The 20,933-nt window shown below is 53.7% G+C and overlaps 1 protein-coding gene and 1 long non-coding RNA gene across 3 annotated transcripts; both read right to left on the reverse strand.

Moving 5' to 3' along the window:
* Window positions 1-23: 23 nt before the first annotated feature.
* STK25 (serine/threonine kinase 25) lies at window positions 24-11,519 on the reverse strand. 2 transcript variants are annotated; one of them, XM_059393934.1, is made up of 12 exons: window positions 11,414-11,519; window positions 10,879-11,001; window positions 5,616-5,846; window positions 4,757-4,813; window positions 4,107-4,215; window positions 3,421-3,578; window positions 3,149-3,334; window positions 2,705-2,850; window positions 2,411-2,525; window positions 2,180-2,251; window positions 576-712; window positions 24-431 (listed from the first exon to the last, which is right to left on the reverse strand). In XM_059393934.1, the coding sequence occupies exons 2-12, from the start codon at window positions 10,906-10,908 to the stop codon at window positions 392-394; spliced, it is 1,281 nt and encodes a 426-aa protein (XP_059249917.1). In that variant the 5' UTR covers window positions 10,909-11,001; window positions 11,414-11,519; the 3' UTR covers window positions 24-391. The 2 variants fall into 2 exon arrangements, with proteins under 2 accessions (XP_059249917.1, XP_059249916.1); XM_059393933.1 differs by having other exon boundaries at window positions 11,352-11,509.
* Window positions 11,520-14,102: 2,583 nt separating this feature from the next.
* Window positions 14,103-19,998, reverse strand: LOC132012950 (uncharacterized). Its single transcript, XR_009402821.1, has 4 exons — window positions 19,361-19,998; window positions 17,734-17,813; window positions 17,209-17,400; window positions 14,103-15,167 (listed from the first exon to the last, which is right to left on the reverse strand). It is a non-coding gene; the product is annotated as an uncharacterized LOC132012950 (long non-coding RNA).
* Window positions 19,999-20,933: the final 935 nt, after the last annotated feature.

Consider the following 20,933-nt stretch of genomic DNA (forward strand, 5'->3'; position numbering starts at 1 on the left):
AGGCCCCAACCATGGCCAGCATCTCTCCAATCCGGGTCTTTATTGAAAGTGGCAGGGGCCTCTCAATGTTCTATGAAAACTAACACCTTAACCTCAGAACATTTAGGGAAGCAAGGAATTTCATTTTCTTTTAGAAAAAAAAAAAAAAAACAACAACACCCCAGTTCTGGCTGACTTGAGTACTTTGGAGACACGGTACCTGATCAACACCACAAAGCCCATCTATGACCAACCAGCTTGGCCACTGGGGCCTCCGGGCAGGGGAGGAGGCAGACGGGCCAACAGTCCCCACTCCTCAGTCCAGGGTGGGGGGAGGGATGATGGTGGTCACAGCAGCACAGGGGTTCCAAGTCAGACCTTCCTCCCCATGCTCCTCAAGCAGCAGTGCCCTTCAGCGGGTGGACGTCAGATGGTTTCTGTTGTGCGAAAACCTGCGGAGAAGAATCCTGGCCTGGAGCGCAGGCCGGATGCACGGCCAGCAGGGCAGTGGGCGGCTGCATGGGCGGGCCTAGGGGGAGAGATGCATACAGCCTGGTCTCTGGTGTGACAGCCACAGCAAGCGCTCTGGGCCTCACCTCTGCACCCGCTCCACCAGGTGAGCCATCAGCTTGTCCGAGATACCGGGGCAGGACTCCTCAGCCAGGCTGAAGGCGTTCTCCAGCTCCTCCAGCGCCCCCACGCCCCCGCCGCTCTGCTTGTGCTTCTCCTTGAGCTGCAAACAGACCCCCAGGCGCCTCACTATGAGCTCCCGCGGGAACACAGGGCCCTCAGTGGGGAGGCGCTCCCAGAAGGCCTACACCAGAGGCTTCCCAGCCCCTCCCTGCAGCCTGGCACCTGCACCAGAGACCAGAGTGGTCCTTCCCCACAAAGCTAGGATGGGCTGGGTCCCAGCAGCCCTGAGCCTGTAGCCAGGGCCTGGGGCATTCAGGAAAGGCAGGTGCTGCCCCGCCCCCACACCCCAGGCAATATCAGGTCTTGGTTGTCAAGAAGGGTCTCCAGCAGCCTCTTAGGCAGCTGTGGGCCTAGTGAACCACATGGCTTCCTCCCAACCGAGGGTCACAGAAGCCCATGGCTCAAGTCCAGCGGACTTGAGAAAACAGCCCAGAAACCCCAAGTGCCCCACATGGCCAGACCACGACATCCCGACCCTCAGATGGAGGATGCCTGCCCTCCTTCAGACCTGGCAGGTAGCAGGCAAAAACAGGCCAGCCCCGTCCTCCTGCCACACCCCTCACAGAAACAAAAGAGGAAAGGCCTGTGTTTCTCCCAGAAAACCCCTCTGCCAGCTTCGACCGTAGTCCCAGTCCACAGAATCAGGAGCCATAGGGGGTGCACTTGGCGAGCCAGATGCAGCCACGCTGTCCCCCCATCTTCCCCAAGGACACACCAGCACACACTGGGCAGGAGCTCCCGCAGCCCACACCCCACCCCACCCCCAAGTCCCTCAAGGCCCACTCCATCCATTTAGAGCAGCCCAGGGTGCTTGTGGCCCCTGTGACAATCGCCACCTCTGGCCTCGCTGCCCCTGTGGGGACATGGTCTAGCTGAGCTCCACAAGCCCCTGGTGCCTAGGCCCTGTGACAGGCCCTTCTTGCCGCCAGCTCCTCTCCAACCTCCTCCCTGGGTGGGTACTCTCCTATCTATACCTCCCACTCTGCCACTTTCCTCAGAAAACCTCTCAGCATCAAGTCCTCTCTCCCTGGGCTCCGAGTGCTGCTGTCACTTAGGGTGGGAACCAGGCCCACGACCAGGGTGTGGGGGTACTGGCTCCATCGTATTACTGGGGTATTACTACCCATCAGCAGGTGACACGTAGAGTGACAGGACCACTGGGGAGTCACCCTTGAGGCCTCCCTGACCTGGGCTGGACACCCATCACCGAGAACTGCAGCCTCCCAGGCTCTCTAAACAGGTGACCAGTCCCTCTGTTTACAATTCAGAATAAAAGGTTACAGAACACTAATTTTGTTCAAGGGCCCCAGCAGGCTGAGCATGCAGAAAGATCATATAAAGGTCCTTTGTCCCAGCCACTTCTCCTTTGCTTAGAAAGCCTGGCCCCCAGATCCTGGTCCAACCCCAGTGGGCTCTGAGGGGCCCTGAGGAAACCACAGTGGCAGCGGTCAGCACCCCTCATCATACACCTCATGTTAACACCGTGCAGAAAGTGTCTGGCCCTCACCTCTCCAAAGACAGGCCGGACCAGCGTGGATAGGCACTGGGACCTTGGCTGCCTCTTGACAGGCTCCGCTGACTGCAAGGTCAAGGCCAGGTCAGGGTGAGCAGGGCAGAGAAGAGTGCTCCCTCCCCCATATTTCCGTGCTCCTTACAAGGCAAAGCCTGGGGAAGCACCCACCCCAGGGTATCTGCCACCCCCGAAGCAGCTCCCCCACCCACCCTGGCCAGGTCAGACCTTTTGGGGGCCATGCAGGGCAGTCCCCTTGTGCAGTTTGCTGTGCGGGCTTGGCCGGATGGTGGGGGGGAACGTCCAGATGGGACCCTGCTCTCCGTCCTCAGCATCTGCATCACTGGAGCAGAAGACGAAGGGCTGTGAGGGTCCTCGGGGCTGAGAATCCCAAGTCCCACACCTTCTCAAGCCTCCCATTTATTTTGGAGGCAACCTCATGGCCCTAAATGCTACGTAGGCCCGCCTGGGCTTCAGGGGCCCGTGACCATGAGGCTGTGCCCCGTCCACAAGGGCCCCTACATGTCCGAGTCCTCGGAGCTGGACTCCTCGCCGTGCCCCTCTGACTTCCAGCGCTTGTAGCGGTCGATGAGCTCGGTGAGGAAGGAGGTCTTCTTAGTGTAGCGTGCGAGGAACTTGTGCTTCAGGAGCTCCTTGGCAGTGGGCCGCTGCAGGGCAGAAGGACGCAGGTCACCGGGTGTCAGGGACATTGGAGCTCTGCCTTTGGGCCCCAGGGTTCCCTGCTTCCCAGGGCACCGGGTGGGAAGAGGCAACTGGCGGGGGAGTGGGGGGGGACACGCCTTCCACCCCCTGGTGTACCCACTCCACAAGCTTCTCTAGAGCTAGCTCCCGGCAGGTCCCACCCGGATCAGGAAGGGCTTGGTGGGGGGGACCCGGCCCAGGGAAGGGGCTGGGTTTCAGAGCAGCTCAGTCCCCTCCCAGCCCACCCCAAGAGCCAGGGCTTACGAATCGGGGGTCTTTGTTGAGGCAGGCCTCCACAAACTCCTTGAAAGGCTTGCTATGGTGGCCCTCCAGGGTGGGCGGGCTGTTCTTGGGGATCAGGAACAGGACACGCATGGGGTGGAGGTCGGAGTTCGGAGGCTCGCCCTTGGCCAGCTCAATGGCTGTGATCCCCAGCGACCAGATGTCAGCCTGGACAGAGACCCACACAGGACCATGGCTGCTGGAGATTCCCCAGGCTGTGCCACAGCCACCCTCCTCCCTGCCACCACGCCCACCTTGAAGTCGTAGGCCGACTGCTTGATGACCTCGGGTGCCATCCAGAAAGGGGTGCCCACAAATGTGTTCCTCTTGATCTGCGTGTCCGTGAGCTGCCCTGCCACCCCAAAGTCCGCCAGCTTCACGTCACCCTGCTCTGAGAGCAGCACGTTGGCAGCTGCTCAACACAGGACAGCGGGTGTCACCCTCGGCCCTGTGCCGGGCCCCACCCTGCACACAGCTGCCCAAGGAAGCACACCGCCACCTGGGGACACCAGCTCATCCGTTTCAGGGACCTGAGCTTTCCTCTCCAGCCAGCAGGCCAGAGACACAGGGGGCCCCAGTGTCTCATGACAAACCCCGGGAGCAGAGCCACGGCACGACAGGCAGAGGGAACTCTGACCCTTGGCCTCACTCTCCCCACAGACTCCCTGGCTTAGCAGGACTGGCTCCCAAGGTGGGGCAGACACTCGATGCGGGACCACGGGCAAGGACTGTCCTTCCTCACAAGGTTGCAAAGTTAGCGTTGGCCCTGTACAGGGACAGGCGACTACTGTCTATTCGACAGAACCGCTCAGTTTCCAACGCCAGAAGCATCGAGCTGCAGGGTCCCAGGCCCCCAGCAGCCCCAGATGCCCCCCCTCACAGCGACCTGCCACCTTCCACCCTGGCACTTCGAGGGTCGGGGGACGGGGGGCACAGGGACCTTTGATGTCCCGGTGGATCTTGCGCTCCGAGTGCAAGTAGTCCAGGCCCTTTAGGATCTCCCGCAGGATGGTGGCAATGTAGGTCTCCTCCAGGGGGCCAGGTTTGAGCTGCAGAGAAGGTGTGGCAGGGCCTCAGGCACCCCCAAATACAGACCAGCCCTTCCTTCCATGCCCCTCCAGACCCACTGCCAGGGCCCTAACTCGACCCCCTCTCTACCCCGGGAGGGGCTACCCTGTGGATAACAGGGACCTCCTGTTCCCTGAACAACTCCTGGATGAGAAGAAGCCCCATGCACTAAGCCAGGTGGGAGCAGGGGAGACTCTTGAGAGCGCGTACTCTGCTTTCTTCTTTCTTGCAAAGGCGGTCCCGGCCACACTGCTGGGCCTGTCTGCGTGGGGTCCCCCACTCGCCTGCGCCCGACAGGCGCAGGACCCCCTCAGCAGAAAGGGACCGCCAATAGCAGTCTGTGTTTGGCCTTAAATGGCTCCTAACCAACACGTAATACACCAGGACAGCAAGGGAGAGGCGGCCGGGGGTCCCCAGTGGTCTGGCAGTGCTGCCAGGACAGCCCCACAGCAACCTTCTTCTGTCTGCTCCTGCCCACGGCAAGCTGCCCGCTGCTGCCCACCGTTGCGGCCTACACCTCACCAGGTCCAACGCAGAACCGCCACCCAGATACTCCATGATGATCCACAGCTTCGTGCTCTGGGATCAGAGAAACACCTGTCAGCATGGGGCAGAGAACAAAGCGGGACAGCGGGGCCAGGCCCCCAGGGCACACACTCCCCAGCAGCAGTGACTTGGGCCTCCAGCCCCTCAGGGACCCACCACAAAAGGGCCCCACCAGCCCCATTCACCTCCCCTCCCATCAAACCCCCAATGCAACCACTTTGCAGATGGACCAGTGGCCAAGTCCACTATGCCAACACCCCATCAAAAACCAGACCGGGAAGATGGCAGGTCCAAGTTAGCACTCGGCCCTCCCGTATCTGCACCCCAAGCATCCCCCTTCCCCCTGGGCAGGACCCCCAGAAACTGGCACTCCTCTGGGATCTGGCTGCAGGGGGCCTAGAGTGCCCCTGGCAGGGCTTTCCAGACACTGTCCCATGGGGCTACCCCAAGCCCTGGAGATGCCCAGCCAGGGGGTGGGTCACCATGGCCCCTTTCACAGCTAACCAGACCCCACTCACATCCCACATGCCCACCTGGCCCTTGGGGCAGCTTTTTGGGTGACCCACTCCACTGTGAAGTTGGGTCTATGTTCAATTGCTGTAGTCCCTTACCTTTCAGACCAGGCCTCTCCACCCCACTGTCCCCCAGCGGCAGGGCAGACCCAACCAAGGCCTTCTGAGCAGGTATAGGGGCTTCCAGGGGCCCCCCAGCTCCAACCACACGGAACACTGGGCATTATCACTCCAGCCCTCCAGACGCAGGCTGGGCCAGGGTTGGCTGTCCCTGGCCTCCACCTAAGCAGGCCCCGCACAGAGCAAGCCCGCCCACCAGGCACCTTCAGGTAGGAGCCGAAGTAGCGGGTGATGTACGGGCTGTCACACTGGCTGAGCACGGTGATCTCCTGCTGAATGTCCTCAATCTCATCCTCGGCCTCCTCCAGGTCGATGATTTTGATGGCCACCACCTCCTTGGTGCGGTTGTCAATGCCCTTGTACACCTCCCCAAAGGAGCCCTTGCCAATACGGTCCAGCTTGGTGAAGAGCTCCTCAGGGTCCACGCGCGAGTGCTGCAGGGACACGTGGCAGGCAGCCGGTCAAAGGGGTGGCAACGGGCCGAGATGACCATCCCCAAAACAAGGAGCCAGGGAAATCACCCACATTCTCTTCTCCTTTCTTCTTTTATCTCTTTTTGTTCAGAAAAACTAAATGTACCCTTCACACAAAGGACAAGATCCTCTGAGAGCACAGCAGCTCAGGCCTGGGCAAGGGCTCAGGGCGTGGAGAGGTAGGAGGACCGTAAAGGGCCCACACATGGGGAGGACCAAGTGAAACACAACACATGTAAAGGGACATGGGGACAGCGAGGCCATCCCGTATGACAGCAGGGACAGTGAGGCCATCCCGTGCGACAGTGGGGACGGCAGCAAGGCCATCCTGTATGACAGCGGGGACAATAAGGCTGTCCCGTGCAACTGCAGGGACAGCGAGGCCATCCCATGCAACAGCAGGCAACAGTGGGGACAACAGCAAGAGAGTCTCTCATGAACCACAAGCCTAGTTAGTAAGAACAGACCCGTGCAGCCTCTTCCCTTATAACAAACATGCCACACTAAAGCAAGCCTTGAGGGGTGCCTGGGTGGCTCAGTTGGTCTGCCTTCGGCTCAGGTCGAGATCCCAGGGTCCTGGGATGGAGCCCCGAGTCAGGCTCCCTGCCTGCTTCTCCCTCTCACACTCCCCTTACTTGTGCTCTCTGTCAAATAAATAAATACAACCTTTTAAAAAAATAACATAAAATAAAGCAAGCCTTGAGATGTTAGTAACAGGCGGAGGTCCTCAGGGGAAGGGGGAGGAATGGGTGGCGCTCGCTCACTCTTCTGTGAGCCCAGAAGACTCAAACAACAAAGTCTATGAATTAAAACAGAAAACCCAGCACACATTATCCGGGTTTTCCCTGCACACCTGCAAGCCACACCCCCAGGAAGGGCTCCCTTTCTTGCCCCCAATCAGTCCTCAGGACAGCTACATGCTGACACCAGCACAGAGCTGAAGACCAGTACTCTACTGGATGCTGAATCCCAGATGTACAAGCATCCCAGGAGACTGCACAGTCCCAGGGCTGAAATTCCAACAAGACCTGAGGTGTGCTAAGTGGCTGGGACCGAGGGCGCCCAGCCTGTCTGAGCAACAGGACACAGCCAACAGAGGGGCGCCCATCCATGGACTGAGACAGCTCAACGTGGGGGTTCCATGCAGGACAGCAACACCCCAGGGGGGCCCCAGCCCCTGCCCACATGGCTCCCTAGGCTCCCGAGAACACCAAGCCACTATGTTTTCAGAGTCAGAGTCAGTAGGCATAGTACCAGAGAGACGAGATGGGGCTGGGAGCCCTGGGACCCAAGCAGGGGTTTGGGGCCTGGGGCAGAGGTGAGGGTAGGGCCTAGTGTCTTGTCCAGACAGGGGCAGAAAGGGCTTCCCCAGGCCCAGGGACTCAGACTTACAGAGAGTCACCTCTGACCCCACATCCCCAAGCACCTATCAACACGGGGGTGTCTCGGTGCCAATCTAGAAAGCTGAGGCATAAAAGGAAAACAAATCCCAGCTCAGCGTGCCTCATCAGCACTGAGGGCTCAGCCAGGCCCAACCAGTTACGGACATGGCTGTCATCAGGTCCTCACCGGGACCGGCAGCCCAGTCCCAAGTCCGTGCACACGGCAGACAAGGTGCAGCGGATGTATGTAGCCAAGCTCTGGCCAGTCCTGAGAGCCACAGCTGCAGGCTTCAGAGGGACACAGAGAGCGGAGCACCACTCAGGTCCCTCGTGCCCAGCTGTGGGGCAGCTCCACTCCTGCTGCACATGCTCTGAAGGAAACCAGAACACACCAGGCCTGCGGCTGCAAGTCACAACTGCTCAGTGGTCGTCTTGGTGTGCATGGGGTGAGATCACAAGATCAGAACTCACCCAACTCAAGAGAGAGGCCTAGCAGGGGGTAGCCATCAGCTCCAGGACCACGGGCCGCCAGCTGGCAGTCAGCACGAACACACCTTCCTGCCAAGGCAGAGCCATCTCTGCCTCTGGTGGGAGGAGCTCACCATCCCATGCTCAGTCCCAGGCTTCTCAGGGAAGTGTGGTCCAGGACATAGTCCCTGAGGCCCACACGGCTCCTTCCCACCTTCCCAAAGGCTCCTTCAGTTTGTTCAGCCATCGGCACCTATTCAGTGCCCCACTCCCGCCCCCGGAGTGCAGTCCACCACGCTGGAGCCAGACAGGCTGCCACAGCCCTACAGGACACCCCAAGAGCAATGCCCAATAACTCCAGTCCACCTGATGCCGTCCGTGACAGTGTCCTCTTGCTGGAGAGAAAGCCCCTCTCCTTAAGGCGGCCTCAGAGAAGAGCTGGGGGAGGCAGGGCTGACACCCAGCAGCACCAACAAGCCCCAGAGCACCCCCAGCTCCTCAGAGTCCCCTGCTCCCCACACCCCTGCTGAGAACACCACATCAGTCCCCATGCAGGTCTGAAGGTGAGTCTGTCTTACCCACCACAGCAACCCAACCAGGGAAACCCCCCGATGAGGCACTCATACCTCCACTCGCCTGGGAGAACACAGGAAACCTGCAGTCAGAGGTCCAGGCCCCGACCCCCAATTCTCACCCCCCTGGAGTCCCCACCACTGTAGGCCAGTCAGCTCAGCAGACGGCATGACAGGAATGCCCCTGCCTAGGACCCTCACACAACAAGCATACCACAGGGTTCCTGTGTTTGCAGCTCCAGCAGGAAGGAAAGGCAGGCAGCTCCTGGATCTGGGCTGCTTTTCTAGGCCTTTTTCTAGGTCTGGGGCCACCACCTGGCAGCAAGTCGGCTGTTCATGTCACCCCACAAAATGAAGGGAGCAAAGCCATTCCCAGAAAGCACCTGACAGGTAGGGCAGCCATGGTGCAGGTGCACCTGCAGCCATTCTGGCCCCGCGGGCAGAGCAGGAACTAGCGAGGCGGAGGGGAGATGACTGCGGCAGGAGCACAGCCTATGGGGAAGCAGGACCAACACAGCCACAATGACCACTGCCTCCAGAGAAAACCAGGCTTCCCGTCACTGACAGAGGCCGAGCCTACTGCCCTCTGAAATGACAGAAGGCTTCCTTCCCCTGGGGTCCCTTCCCCAGCTCCTCCCGCCTGCACTCCCGCAGCAGGTGTGACCTGGCTGCCCAGCCCTGACACCAAGCACCATTGGCCCACAGGGACAGGTGTGGCTCACAGCTCCGATTTCTCATCCTGGGACCCACAGGAACTACTCCCACAGCATTTTTTTTCTTCCTGTACTCCAAGGAGGAAAATAAGAATGGTAAAGGATATTTCTGTTCCACTTCCAGAAGAAATGAAGCCTTGAAGACAGATCCCGCCATTCGATTACGGGACAACTGAGAGCTTCAGCCCCACACAGACTTGGATTTGAAGCCTCAATCTATGACTTTTTAGCCAACGAACATTTCTAAGCATCAAGTTTTTAAATCTAGGGTAACAAGAGCCCCTGTGTGATAAGGGTGCTGGAGGAATTACAGAAGATAAAACACATAAAAGGCTTAGCACAAGGAGTGACGGGCTCTAACGCCCTATTAATGTGTCCTGGATACTTAAGTGTCTCATAAGTGAGGTGTTTTTTTTTTTTTTCCCCCAACTCAATTCTTTTTTCTAGTCAGCACCTTTGCATCTGAAGTATGGAAATAAATCCCGGAGCCCATGACACCATGACACGTGGTAGCGTGGCATCATGTGGAGATGGGAACAATAGTGGTGGGAGTTACAAGGTGAGGCTTGACGAAGTCACTCAGCACATGCCCCACTTCCTCCCCAGGTGCCTTCCCCACAGCTCCTGTCACTCACCAGAACCAGGAGTAGGCTGAGTCCCAGGCACCAACTGTCCTACGCTCTCAAAAACAAGCTGGAGGCCAACTTTCCTCCAGTGTCACAGGCATGTGGTTTACCAGACACCAGTGTCAAAACGAACGAAGAACCTACTAGCTTTGCTGAGCATGGGTCAGCAAGGCCCGGTCCCCACGTGCTGGTCCAGGATGCCCTGCTCAACCTTGGGTCTGGAGCTGAGCCCCTCTCTGCCTCTTCTTCCCCCCAAGTCTGGTCCATAGGCCTCCTGCTCCTCCCTCATCCCAGTCCCCCCCCCCCCCCCCACTCCTGCATTCAGCACTCAGAGGGAAGCGAAGGGTGCTGACCATCCCAACCCCAGCAGTCTGCCTAAACCTTGCCCAAGACAACTCTTCAAGGAGAACAGAGCCAAGCACGGAAGAAAATCCGGCTGCCAGAGCGTTTTCCTTGACTTCACGTCAGCCTCAGCTTACGCTTGTTTTGAAGTAACAGGAAGGGGCACAGACGACCAGCCGCCATGCTGGCTGCCCCAACCCTGCCCTCCCAGCACCAGCAGCGGGTGCTCGCTCCAGGCACACTCAGGACATACCAAGGAAGGCCCCTGGGGTCAGCAGGTTAACATGTAAGGCCAGACACCTCCAGGAGGCTCGGGGTGGGGAAGGGCAGGAATAATCAATCAGGAACACAGCAGGCACCTTCCCCTGCAAGACTTCCACCCCAGGTGACCGAGGTTCTTCCCAGCAGCACTCTCATCTCCCTCAAGGGAGACTCTCGGCCATCCCAGCTCCTCCTGCCTGCCTGTTCACCAGGAGTCCCCCCAGCCTCTGCCCCAGCCAAATGTGGCCACCTTGGTCCAGTCACATGGTCTAGTGTGGACCCCGACCTTCCAAGACCCTCCCAATAGGAAGATCCAGGTTCCCAACGAGTCCCGCCCCAGCGGCCCAGACCTGCGCCTGGGATAAGGCTCTGTAGGCACTCCACGGTCCTCCACGGGAGCTGCTTCCACAAGTCTGTGCCCCCCGGACGGCTCCCCGGCCCGGGGATGTGCATCACCCGGGTCCCGATCAACGTCTGCCCTTTGGCCCCGCTCCTTTGTGGGCCCTGCGCTTTGGAAACCCCAGGACGAGTTTCAGGAGAGACACCCCTTAGTGACACAAATGCTGGCCAGTGCTCCGGTCTCTGGGAGTTCAGGCGGGACCCTTGCTCCCCAGAAACCCAATTCTTACCTGGTTGGCAAATCCCCTGAGGTGAGCCATGTTTGCGATGCTCTCAGACCATCCGTGGCGGCCCCAGGACGCCCCGAGGTCCCGCCTGGAGACTCTGGAACCCGGCTTCCTCGCTTCAGTCAACTGGAAGGAGAGCAGGCGCGCTCCACGTTCCACTGGGACGCACGGGGCTTCCCCGGGCCAAGGCGCCCCCCACCCATGTCGCCCCTTGAGGGCCTCACCCACCCGGCCCGCTCCGCCCCACCCAGGGCCGCGTGCCCGGGCCCCCTGACGCCCGCTACGGCTGAGCCCCGCCCCCAGCGCACTACCCCACCTGAACCCCGCCCCTCCCCGCGCCCGGCCCCCACCCCAGCCCCGCCCAGGGTCCCTCAGCACCGTCCACCCGCCCACGGTCCCTACTGCCTGACCATCTCCCACCGCCCGGCGCCCTCCTCAACCGCCCCAGGCGCGGGCCCACCCGGCAGCGCGCCCACCTCCGGGGGGCTCCATCCCGGCCTCCCCCGGCCCGCTCCTCAGTGCCCGCGAAGGCTCCCACCCGCAGCCTCCTCTCGCCCGGGGACACCCGGGCCCTCTAGCCCGCGAAGAAGCGGCAGTAGCGGCGACGGCCGGAGAAAGCCCAGCGGCGTCGACAGCAAGAGCGGTGCGCAATGACGTGACTTAGTGCGGGGTTCTCTGGGACACCGAGTCCCACCGCTCGCTCCGGACTCGGGTGTCTGCCGGCGCTGGACTACAACTCCCGCCAAACCTCGGGGCAGGGCGGTGTCGCGGGGCTCTCTGGGACTCGGAGTCGGGCTTCCTGAGCTCCTCTAGACCACGTCTCCCAGCAGGCCATGGGGAGGGGTGCGCCTGGAGGCGGGGCCAGGTGGGGGCAGAGCAGCCTAGGGTTGGGGCCGCCCAGCGTGGTGCGTGCCCCCACCCCTCCTCCCTCCCCTTCCCGCCCTCCTCCTCCGGTTCTCCCTTCGCCCTCCCTTCCCCACCTGTCTCCATCCCCCTCCCACTCCCGCTCCGTCCTCCCTCCCAGTACCCTGCATCCCCATCTGCCCTTCCCTCCGTCCTGGTCCCTTCCATCCACCCCCCCTCCCTGTGCTCTTCATCCTCTCCTTACTCCCCTCTCTCTCCCTCTTCTGCTCCACATGGAGGGCATTTGGTGATGCCCTATTCTGTAGGCTGTGGCCAGTTGGGCCACCCAAGTATCTCGCCACCCAGCGGTTAAGCCGCTGCCTTCGGCTCAGGTCATGATCTCAGGGTCTTGGGATCGAGTCCCGCATCGGGCTCTCTGCTCAGCAGAGAGGGACTGGAGGGACTGACTGAGAAACAATGTGGGGCACACTAGCCACGGATTAGCACACTAGCCATGAGAGACTGTGGACTCTGAGAAACTCAGGGTTTTGGAGGTGAGGGGTGTGGGGAGTTGGGTGAGCCTGGTGGTGGGTATTAAGGAGGGCACTTATTGCATGGAGCACTGGGTATGATGCATAAACAAATAAACATAAACAAATCAGGCCGCAAAAGGAAGGACATTCTGACACCTGCTGTAACATGGGCGAACCCAGAGGACGTCACGCTAAGTGCAGCAAGCCAGATACAGAAGGGAGAATATTGTATGGTTTGCACATATATGAAATCCCTAAAGAAGCCAAAATTATAGAGATAGAGAGTATAGATGGTGGGCATCAGGATCTGGGGGAGGGGAAATGGGGAGTTAATGTTTAATGGACACAGTTTCTGTTTGGCAAGACAAAGAGTTGTGAAGATTGGTTGCACAACAGTGCAAATGTACTGAGAACTGTTAATATGGGGGACACCTGGGTGGCTCAGTCAATCAAGCCTCTGCCTTTCTGTCTGGGTTATGATCCCAGGTTCCTGGGATGGAGCCCGCTTGGGGCTCCTTGCTTGGTGGGGTGTCTGCTTCTCACTCTGCCTGCTCTGCCTGCAGCTCCCCCTGCTTGTGCCATCTCTCTCTCTGACAAAATTTTTTTAAGAAATTAAAAAGAACTGTTAAGATGGTAGGTTTTATGTTATATGTATTATATCACAATTTAAAGGGGGAAAAAAGGAAATAGAAAAGGAATTAAGTTCTGACTCATGTTACACGAACTTGAAAGCATTATGCCAGGGGTGCCTGGGCAGCTCAGTTGGTGAAGCATCCACCTTTGGCTCAAGTCGTAATCCCTGGGTCCTGGGATCAAGCCTCCCTCTGCCCCTCCTCCCTCCCCTTCCCCACCCTACACCCCTGCCTCCCTTGTGCTCTATCTCTCTATCAAATAAATAATTAATAAAATCTTTTTTTTTTTTTAAGGGAAAAAAAAAAAAAAACATTATTCCGGGGGCACCTGGGTGGCTCAATTGGTTAAGCATGTGACCCTTGGTTTCAGCTCAGGTCATGATCTCATGGGTCATGGATTCTCTCTCTTTGCCACTCCCCCTACTCACACTTGCATGAACACACACTCTCTTTCTCTCTCTCAAATGAATAAATAAATCTTTAAAGAAAATTATGCCAGGTAGATGTAGTGAAAAGAAGGGCCATCAGTACCCCAATGTACATAGCAGCAATGGCCACAGTCACCAAACTGTGGAAAGAGCCAAACTGCCCTTCAACAGATAAATGGATAAAGAAGACATGGTCCATATATACTATGGAGTATTACACCTCCATCAGAAAGAATGAATACCCAACTCTTGTATCAACATGGATCAGACTGGAGGAGATTATGCTGAGTGAAATAAATCAAGCAGAGAAAAGTCAATTACCATATGGTCTCACTTACATGTGGAGCATAAAGAATAAAACGGAGGACATTGGGAGAAGGAGAGAAGGGAGTTGGGGGAAATAGGGGGAGAGAAACCATGAGAGACTGTGGACTCTGAGAAACAAACTCAGGGTTTTGGAGGTGAGGGGTGTGGGGAGTTGGGTGAGCCTGGAGCACTGGGTGTGGTGCATAAACAATGAATCTTGGAACACTGAAAAAACAAAGTTTAAGTAAAAAAAATTATGCCAGCAGACTTAAGCCACTCACAAAGTGGAAAATGTTATGTGATTGCATACATATGAGGCATCAAGAATAGGCGAATTCAAAACACAGAAAGAAGAGAGGTTTCCAGGGCCTGGGGAGGGGAATGGGGAATTATTACTGAAAGGTCCCCCACTAATGGGTCCATGATTAAAGGAGCAAGACTGATACAAAGCAAAGGTCAAGCAAAGCTTTATTTCATGCCAAGCATTGAGAATCTAACCGACTGGCCGGGGCCACCCTTTACAAAGAGGCGACCTCTCTCTGCCTTACAGACTAGCTTTTAAGGGCAAAGGCTATGTGGGTGGACCTGGCCACGCACAGGTGGCCAATGAGATTGTAACACACAGAGAAAGCTGCACAGTCATGCTAGGTCACACATAAGTGACCACTTGAATTACAATTTACCCTTGTAGATATTTGAACTAGCCTATCACCTTGGTCAGAATTGGTGCCCAAAAGGCGGGACCCACACTCCTTGGTAGCTAGGGAGACAGTATGCGCCCCCACTGATTGGATACTTCCACTTGGCCTGACCCACCCTTGTATTTGGGCTTTGTCACCTGGGACTGGTTTCCCAGGCTTTCTTTTAAGTAAGTCTCCTGGAGGGGGGGCAGGGTCAGTTTAAGTTTTACTGCATAAACAACAAAATGACTGTTTAATCCAAGATAGAATCAATCTGGCTAATAGGCCCTTACATTCCCCCCTTTTCTTTGGAGATTAGTCAAATCTTTGACTTTTCAGCCAGTTCTATGTCCTCGTTTGCCAGACTGTCTTTAATGACTCCAGTGTGATTTACCCAGAAACAGCATTTCTTTCCTAGGGCTACACAGAGCCCCCCTTTTCTAGAAATAGTATGTCAAGCCTTCTTCTATTTTGCAATTGTCTATATCTCCCACCTATATCTTAACAATAGGAGCAACAATGAACTTAATGAACTCATTATTTTTTGAGTCTTAGCTTTAGTCCACAATTGGCGGGGTCCATCGGCAGCGGCATCCATCTCTGGGGGTGTCCTCGTCCTCAGCTCATTTGACGTGACCTGTGTGAATCCAGGCCCTGATGCCCTCAACTTCCATTGCCATGGGGGGTGGTTAGGATGACAGCAATCGGTCCCTTCTAGCGAGGCTCCAAGTTTCCCACTTGGTGGTGGCATATCCAAACCAAATCCCCGGTTTGGTAAGGATGTGGTTCCACCTCCGTCTCTGTCCCAGTGTGGGCAGTTTGGATGCCTGCACTGGCTCCTTCCAAGACAGACTCCAATGCCTGTAGTGACTGGAGTAAAGACTGATCAGTCATTTCTGTTAGGGCAACCTCTTGTAGCCGAGGGCAGAGCGGGGGAGGGGGGGGGTCTCCTGAACATTATTTCAAATGGGGTCGCCTTGTTTAAGTAGGGTGTACATCACTCCCTGAGGAGGGCGAAAGGAAGGAGATCCACCCATCCACTGCCAGTCTCCAGAATTAACTTTGTCAAGGTCTCTTTAAGAGTCCAGTTCATTCTCTCTATTTGCCCAGAGCTCTGGGATCGGTAGGCACAATGTAGTTTCCAATTAGTGCCCACGGCCTTGGCCAATGCCTGTGAGACTGAACTCACAAATGTAGGGCCATTGTCTGACGCAATAGCGAGAGGTAACCCAAACCTCTAGTAGTTTTTTTTTGGCTACCACTCCTGTTGTTTCATGTTTGGCATAAAAAGCCTCTACCCAGCCTGGAAAAGTATCCACAAAAACTAATATATACTTGTGTCCATATTTTCCCGGTTTCATCTCTGTAAAATCTATTTCCCAATAAATTCCTCGTTCCTTACCTCTTTCTCTTTTCCCTCTTCCCATTCTAGTTCCTCCTGCATTTACCGCCTGACATTGAGCCCATCTATCAACCACATCCTGAGCCATATGCCCTAATTTAGAAACCTTGAACTGCTTGCCCATAAGTTCCTTAAGTTTGTGTGTCTCCAAATGAGTGTCCTGATGTATTTGGCTTAGCCCAATCCCCTTCATAGTCTAATTTAGTCCATTTCTTTTTTTTTTTTTTAAAGATTTTATTTATTTATTTTACAGAGAGAAATCACAAGTAGATGGAGAGGCAGGCAGAGAGAGAGAGAGGGAAGCAGGCTCCCTGCTGAGCAGAGAGCCCGATGCGGGGCTGGATCCCAGGACCCTGAGATCATGACCTGAGCCGAAGGCAGCGGCCTAACCCACTGAGCCACCCAGGCGCCCCTAATTTAGTCCATTTCTGTAAATATACTTGCATCCTTGACCAGGAGAGCCATGGCAGCAATTATGCAGAGAGGTAAGAGGGGAACCCAGCCGCTACTAGATCTAGCTTCTTGCTAAGATGGGCTATTGGCCTTTTCCAAGGCCCCAGAGTCTGAGTTAGGACTCCTTTGGCCACCCCTGCCTTTTCATCCACATACAAGTGGAAGGGCTTGGTAACATCTGGGATGGCCAATGCTGGGGCACTCAGTAAGGCTGTTTGTAATCCCCAAAATGCTCCTTCTGCCTCAGCTGTCCACTCTATCATACTGAGTTCTCCCTTAGTCAGTTCGTAGAGAGGTCAGGCACCCTCCACGAACCGCGGTATCCACAGCCTGCAGTAGCCCACCATCCCAAGAAACTCCCCCATGGAGATCAAAGCCAAAATAAGTGGCATGGCTCTGACAAAGCTGTGCTTTTGTTGCTGACACCTGATATCCTTTTTCCTGCAGAGTCTGTAAGAGAGCTCTTGTCCCCCACAAGCGTGATCCTAGTCCTCAGCTGCTATTTCTGCTATTCCCACTAACTCAGTCAGATTCTTCTTTTCAAATCCTTCAATTTTCTGAAGTGTCCTCCTTACATCTGGGGCTGACTGACTGGCAAAGGCAAGATTGTCTAAACGAGCTATTGTGCAACTTCTCTGAAGTTTACCTCAAGTTGTCTAGCTTAGGTAAACAAACATTTAAAGACAACCAAATCTAGAATTTAACATCCATAAAGATGTGTTATTAAAACATAATTTTTCTCTCTAAAATAACCCTAATTTCCAGAGTAGCCAAATTAGGACTAATTTATTTGAAAAACAAGTCCAGTTTTAACAAACTTGGCCTACTTATTTACATATGCTCATCAAGAACAGTGAGTTGATCATATAGATCTTTTAGAATATGCTTTGCTGGAACTTCTTATAAGGAATCTTTAGGTTGAACTTTTAGTAGCCTCTCCAGGCCAGAAGTCAAGACACGTACTTGCCATCAGACATGCCTGCAATACCTGTCGATTTGGGTGAATTCCTCTTCCTGAGGTCCTGAACCTGTCAGGAAGTGACATTCTTTACTCACCTGGTGAGGGGTGAGGCTGCTGGGAACTCTGTAAGCAAGGTATCAGGCCAACAGTTCCAAAGGCCTTTACGGCTCCAGGTTTTATAAAGTCAACCTTAGTTCTTTTAAACTGTCTGGTTATATCTGAGTCTTTTTCAAATATGACATTCCAGTCAAAGCCTTGGTAAAATAACCAATGTTCCCAATGGTGTCCTGTTACAAGGAGAACAGATTCTTATTGAATTTATGCAAAAGACTGATTACCATGGAAGAAAGAATACTTACTGAGACCTTTTGGTTTCAGAGGGTTCAGAGAGAGAGAAAAGTTGAATGCCTTGATTTGTTTACAAATGAGTACTTTTACATCTCTGTAAGTTACAGATAACTTAAGAAAAACTTTCCCTAGTCTGGAGGAGCAAACATTACAGAAGCAGTAATTGTTTAAAACATTAAGAGACACAACATTACAATCTTTCAGTTCATCTAGTCCCATGTTGATAATTCTGGTTTAGTCTGAATGCAGCTTGTACTTCTGTAAATTCTTACCCATTTCAGTTCCAGGATATCAAAGACTTGTTTTTGTCCTGAAAGTCTCCCATATGAATTTCCTTTAAGGCAGAATTCATCTTACAAGAGAATTAAAACAATTACAAATGACAAAAAGTCAGAATAGATATGTTAAGTATCAAGTGATGACCATATTAAAACATTAAAACTTTAGGAAATGTATAGAACCTCTAGAGTAGTTACTGCATTTACCAAAATGTAACCCAAGGTTTATCACTGGCTTAGACTACTCCCTGAGTAACTTAGCATATCAAGGAAAAGCCTTATGAGCCAAAGAGATCTCATTTACAACTCTAGGAAAGCAAAGAGAAAACCATTTACATTTTCTTAGAAACACCTCAATCTCTAGTGAAGACTAAATTGTGAATTTAGTCTTTTTGTGAATTGTGAACTGTTATAACAATTGTGACCTGTTACAACAGAATTCTTAGAAGGCAAATTTATGAATCAGTTAAGCACAAAACATGTTTACCAACAGATTTCAAAAGCACAAACCTAGTTCCAGTAACCAGTGCTCTAGCATTTTATCCCATTCGGTTAAGACTTAGACGCCCAACAAATTTAATTCCATTTGTCATCCAAGCAAACCTTTAAAGCTTCAGATTACCAAAGACTCCGAAAGCTACTTTAACAATTACCCATTAAAACCCCGAGAGAGACAATTAGCCATCAGTTCAGCCATCTCTTTGCTAACAGATTTTAACAAATAACACGAGTTTATTTGACCTTAAGTAAAAACTTTGAAGTTTCACATTTACTGCTATTAATTCAAAAGACGTGTTCATTCTAATTAACCCAACAAACTTAACTTAGTTCAAATGCTGATTTAAGTTCCACCTAGGCCACTCCACGTCAAATGTTTACCTGAGACATGGGTGGGAAGATCCGGAGTAGGGGTGTTAGGTCTAGGGGGTGCTCTTCTTGTTTCCCGAAAGTGAAGAACAGAACAAAGTGCCGCCAAAAGGCAGAAAAAGGGTTTCCAGCTCTAGAGCTCATCAGCTTCAACAGAAGAGCAGACACCATGCTTTCCCGCCAGCAAGGGGGAGGGGCTAGGCACCCGGTTGGGCCAGAGAAGACAGGAACTTCCCCAAAACAAAGGGAGTTTTGGCAGCTGCTTGGGAATATTCCTTAAAGTCTCAAGTTAGACTAACCAGAGTTGGCTCCGGTGATAGCCATTAAAAGTCAGAGTCCCCTTACTCTTTGCTTGCCCCATTTCTTCAAACACAGCAAACAACACATCAGACAACAAAAAGACAAGACAAAGACAACTGCTGGCCCAGTGGTCCTTACTCAAAACCTGCCACCGGTGGGGACTTTCTTGATCTCCTGACAGCCTAGGGGGACTTGAACTCCCTGACCATCCAGGTGGACTCGAACCCCCGGTGACTGCCTAGGGAGATTCCAACACCCAGTGACCGTCTAGGGGGACTCGAACCCTCTGGCTGTCTAGGGGGACTTGAACCTCCTGGTGATCTACCAGTGGAGGGAAGGGGCATCCCCACATCCACTCCAGCCCTGGGGAGCATGGCTGCGTCCAGCTTCTCCCCATTGGGCCATACCCTGGAGCTCCACAACCAGACAGACAGATAGGATCCTGAGATCTTACCTCCAGAGGCTTTTCCCAGAAATTCTGATGCTGGCTCAGTTCTCATCATTTAATCCCGGATGGGCCCCCAAATGAAAGGTCCCTCCACTAATGAGTCCATGATTAAAGGAGCAAGACTGATACAAAGCAAAGGTCAAGCAAAGCTTTATTTCGTGCCAAGCATTGAGAATCTAACCGACTGGCCGGGGCCACCCTTTACAAAGAGGCGACCTCTCTCTGCCTTACAGACTAGCTTTTAAGGGCAAAGGCTATGTGGGTGGACCTGGCCACGCACAGGTGGCCAATGAGATTGTAACACACAGAGAAAGCTGCACAGTCATGCTAGGTCACACATAAGTGACCACTTGAATTACAATTTACCCTTGTAGATATTTGAACTAGCCTATCACCTTGGTCAGAATTGGTGCCCAAAAGGCGGGACCCACACTCCTTGGTAGCTAGGGAGACAGTATGCGCCCCCACTGATTGGATACTTCCACTTGGCCTGACCCACCCTTGTATTTGGGCTTTGTCACCTGGGACTGGTTTCCCAGGCTTTCTTTTAAGTAAGTCTCCTGGAGGGGGGGCAGGGTCAGTTTAAGTTTTACTGCATAAACAACAAAATGACTGTTTAATCCAAGATAGAATCAATCTGGCTAATAGGCCCTTACAATTACTTATTAGGGGCAGAATTTCTGTTTGGGGTAATAGAAAAAAAAAGTCCTAGAAATAGTAGTGATGGTCACACAACATCATGAATTTACCTAATGCCACTGAACTATACATTGCATATTTTATGTTTTGTGTTTTTTTTAAAAGATTTTCTTCATTTACTTGAGAGAGAAAGAGAGAACACACAAACAAGGGAGGGGCAGAGGAGAGAGAGAAGCAGGCTCCCAGGGAGCCTAATGCAGGACTTGATCCCAGAACCCCAGGATCATGACCAAAGGCATATGCTTAACTGACTGAGCCAGCCAGGTGCCCTGTCATGTGTATTTTATTACAAATAAAGAAACACAGTGATAAAATGAACCTCAACATGGTTTTTTTTTTTTTTTAAGATTTTATTTATTTATTTGACCGAGAGAGATGACAAGCAGGCAGAGGCAGGCAGAGAGAGAGGAGGAAGCAGGTTCCCCGCTGAGCAGAGAGCCCGATGCGGGGCTCGATCCCAGGACCCTGAGACCATGACCCGAGCCAAAGGCAGGGGCCTAACCCACTGACCCACCCAGGCACCCCCCTCAACATGTTTTTTAAATTTTGCTTTCAGAACAACACTGCTAAGATAAGGAAAGACATCCTACAAGACTGAGAGAAAAAAACTGCAAATCACACTTCCAACTGTATGTGTGTATATATGTATATATATATATACATACATACATACACATATACATATATGTGTATATATATGTATATATACACACACATATACATATATATGTATACACACACACACACACATATATATATATATATATACACATATATATATATATATATGAAATTTAGAAAGAGCTTTCCAAACTCAATAGTTAGAAAACAACCCAATTTGGGGCGCCTGGGTGACTCAGTGGGTTAAGCCTCTGCCTTC

The sequence above is a fragment of the Mustela nigripes genome, chromosome 3 (assembly GCF_022355385.1).
Source record: "Mustela nigripes isolate SB6536 chromosome 3, MUSNIG.SB6536, whole genome shotgun sequence".
NCBI lineage: Eukaryota > Metazoa > Chordata > Mammalia > Carnivora > Mustelidae > Mustela > Mustela nigripes.

What these genes read in the sequence shown, in the direction of transcription:
- STK25 (XM_059393934.1), bottom strand. Translation starts at nt 10,908, where the DNA reads ATGGCTCACCTCAGGGGATTTGCCAACCAG. An exon ending in TCAGGGGATTTGCCAACCAG is followed by an intron (nt 5,847 to 10,878) that starts GTAAGAATTGGG and finishes GTGTCCCTGCAG; the next exon opens with CACTCGCGCGTGGACCCTGA. An exon ending in CTGGTGGAGCGGGTGCAGAG is followed by an intron (nt 432 to 575) that starts GTGAGGCCCAGA and finishes TCTTCTCCGCAG; the next exon opens with GTTTTCGCACAACAGAAACC.